The 3,498-nt window shown below is 47.4% G+C and overlaps 1 protein-coding gene across 1 annotated transcript in view; it reads left to right on the forward strand.

Annotated features, from left to right (window-relative positions):
• The first annotated feature begins 1,742 nt into the window (after positions 1–1,742).
• The window catches only part of si:ch211-286o17.1 (uncharacterized), a 19,694-nt gene continuing 17,938 nt past the window's right edge, over positions 1,743–3,498 (forward strand). Inside the window, exon 1 of the mRNA XM_060068529.1 lies at positions 1,743–2,014. Coding sequence (XP_059924512.1) covers positions 1,930–2,014 — 85 coding nt within the window. The 5' untranslated portion in view covers positions 1,743–1,929. The remainder of the gene's footprint in view (positions 2,015–3,498) is intronic.

Consider the following 3,498-nt stretch of genomic DNA (forward strand, 5'->3'; position numbering starts at 1 on the left):
GTTGTTGTTGTGGTTGTTGTTGTTGTTGTTGTTGTTGTTGTTGTTGTTGTTGTTGTTGTTGCTCGCCCCCTGCTTCATCGAGGTGGTGGGGGGGGTGTTTCACAAGCCTAGCATACCTCCGCCCGTGGCTCCAGATTGCGTCGCAGTCCATTGTGTGGGCTTGGGCTGGATGGTGAGCTAACACAAATTAGGCAGGAGAGTGTAATGTTGAGGGGGTTGGAGCTGTTGAGGAGCCACGCCCTAGTCCCTCACAGCTCATTTATCACAGTTATTGCCATGTTAGTCTCAACAAACAAGGACTTCTTCATCTCGTGTTTGCAAACATACCTGCCAAGGAAACATCTGCTAAACGACCAAATAGAAATAGCAAACGACCAAAATAAAAACGGGCAAGAATCGTCCATGGAAGGGAGGGAGTTGGAGGGTGGAGGGTGGAGGAGGGGAGATAGTTTCCCAGCTGCTCCCTTACGGAGTTGTGGAGGGAAAAGGACCAGGGTTCTGTCAGAGCGTCCCCACCCAGCTGTGGCCGGTGCAGGACTGCTACACTCAGCCACTGTGTGATTGATTGGTCTTATCTACCTTCTGAGAGATGGAGAACACGGCGATAATACCACATTAGCATCACAGTGGCCGGTCACCTTTGTCTGCCGCTGCATCTCAGTGCTCTCCGCGGGACGATCTCCCGCATAATCCTGTTAAGAAGCTCTGCGACGCCGTCCATTGTCCCAGGGCCGGACCCCATTGTGTGGGGCCGGGGGGGACCCTGCCACCCTCTGAGGAGCCGAGGGGACAGGGTCTGCGGTTCAACCCCGCGCTGGTGTCAGGGAATACGAACCAGAGGCTGTGGGGTGGAGTGACATGATGGTGCCTCAGAAGAAGACTTATACAACAATGCAACAACACTGTCCAACGCAGACACAACAGCACAAGTATCCCACCGCAAGAGTCCCATGCCTGGGCAGGGTTCTCTGGTCTGGACGCATGGTTCTCTTGGTCTGGACACATGGTTCTCTAGTGTATACATGGTTCTGGATATGTGGTTCTCTACATGGTTAGATACATGTTTCTCCTGTCTGGATACATGGTTCTCTAGTCTAGATACATGGTTCTCTAGTCTAGATACATGGTTCTCTAGTCTAGATACATGGTTCTCCTGTCTAGATACATCGTTCTCCTGTCTGGATACATGGTTCTCTAGTCTAGATACATGGTTCTCCTGTCTATATACATGGTTCTCCTGTCTCAATACATGGTTCTCAAGTCTAGATACATTGTTCTCTAGTCTGAATACACGTGCGACTCAAAGTGCATGAGAGGAGTTCTGCAGTTAATTTAGCTGAAAGGGAAACACATGCTGACTGCTGCACCAATGAGAAGCCTTTCTCTCAAAATCTGGTTTCCCTCCTTTTTAATGGCGAGGAGTGTGTCTGTGAAAGAGACTTTGTGTGTGTGAGAGAGACTGTGGGAGTGTGTTAAATTGTGTGTGTGAGTGTGAGTGTGAGTGTGAGTGTGTGTGTGTGTGTGTGTGTGTGTGTGTGTGTGTGTGTGTGTGTGTGTGTGTGTGTGTGTGTGTGTGTGTGTGTGTGTGTGTGTGCATGGGGTAACCAACGAAAGAAGGGGTGTAGGTTTGGGCCTGGGGAAGAATCAGGAAGGGGAGGGGTGAGAGAGAGAGAATGAGAGAGAGACAGAGGCAGAGAGAGAGAGAGGGTGGGGGAGTGGGGGGTTGCAGTATAAAAACTACCAGAAACACAAGTGCTGCTTTATCCCACCCTGTCCCGCTCTGGGTAAGAGGAAACCTCACACTGGCCTAGCCCCCATTGGCTCTCTCTCGCTCTCTCTCTCTCTCTCTCACTCTCTCTCGCTCTCGCTCACTCTGTCTCAAACGCTCTCGACACGCCGCTGGACGTGCACGCACACACCGACTGGAGCATGGCCCGATCTTCGCTGAGGATGAATGAACTGAGACGCAACATGTCCCTCATCACCCTGCTCCTCTTCGCCTCCGCTCTGAACGGTAGGAGATGCGCTCCGATGGGGGGGTCAGTCTGGGCAGGGAGAGCATGATCTCTGGGGGGGGGGGGGGGGGGGGGGGTGCTGCAGGCGTTGAAGCCATTTGTCTCCTTTTAACCCTACAACCTTTCTACTCGCTGGTCCAACACTAACTATTTGTCCCAGAGTGAAACTAAACACCCCACTTATTTCTGTGGGATGTTGTGTTTTTTTTTTGAGAATGCAGTCCAAAAAGTTTTGTTTCCTTTCTTTTTTTTTCGGTTCTGTGGGTTAACGGTTATTTTTGGGACGGACCCCGGCGAACAAAGGGGTCATTTTCAGAGAGCTTTTTTTTTATTTTACAGCTTGCCCCATTTCCTGGGGCGTTTATGAGAATACTCATTCTCATAAACTAAAAAAGTCTGTGAATGCAGATGTGCTTAATGAAAGGCATGCTTTTCATATCGTGCCGTATTAAAAAAGGAACCACATGCCTTCTCACAGTGCCAATGGGGAACACCCTCCATTGCTATGCTCAGTATTTCATTGATGTGAGGTTTGGGTCGGTCTGTGAGTGTGAGAAATGGGATACGTACGACTGTATTTATATTTAGCAGACACGAGTGTATGTAGGTGTGCCTGCGTCTGGATGGGGAAGTGGCGTAAAGTCGATGTGCTTTGTGAGGTCAACCTGTTTGTGTGTGTGTGATAAACTTATATTTATACCGGGGCACTCATGTTTCAACTATTTGGAGTCATATCACTCCGTCATCATTAAGAGGAAGAGGAAACACAATAAATTCAACTTGGTAAAAGTTTATCAGCAATAACAATGCAACAGCAAATTTTCCCCCCAATATACAAAAAATCCCTGTTAAAGCATCTTTGAAATCAAATTCAGTGAAAAGTTCAGCCCTGTGTCTCTCAGAGGGAGCGGCCTAATCCAAACCTCCTGTGGAGTTCAGGGGGACATGTGGTCGATGACATCATTTGAGTGATGTGGTCCTTCGCTTTGTTATACCAAGTCCTAAAAATGTCCTGTGTGTACCCTATGTTTGATTTACTGTATATTTTCTTTTATAGAATTATGACTTTTTTGTGACATTTTTTTTAAAGATACTTTGAAACTTTCATATTTCTCTATTTAATAATTAGGTAAAAAAAAATAAAACCTTTCCATAAAATGTACAATGATAAATTAAAAAGGCAATTTAGAATAGAATACATGGAAACACAGTTCCTCTCAAGATCCACCTTTCGGTACAGACTCTGAGCATGTATCTGAAGGTAGCACTTTAGCAATAGTCAACAAACAGCTAAAGTGTAACCCTGTGTTGCAATTAGCTCCAAGAGGATTCACGTATGGATGTGAGTTAGCATGATGGCTTCCCTGGCAAGCTGGAGTGTGTTGGGGACTGGTGTGTGTGTGTGTGTGTGTGTGTGTGTGTGTGTGTGTGTGTGTGTGTGTGTGTGTGTGTGTGTGTGTGTGTGTGTGTGTGTGTGTGTGTG

This window comes from Gadus macrocephalus, chromosome 13, assembly GCF_031168955.1.
Source record: "Gadus macrocephalus chromosome 13, ASM3116895v1".
In the NCBI taxonomy this organism is placed as follows: Eukaryota; Metazoa; Chordata; class Actinopteri; order Gadiformes; family Gadidae; genus Gadus; species Gadus macrocephalus.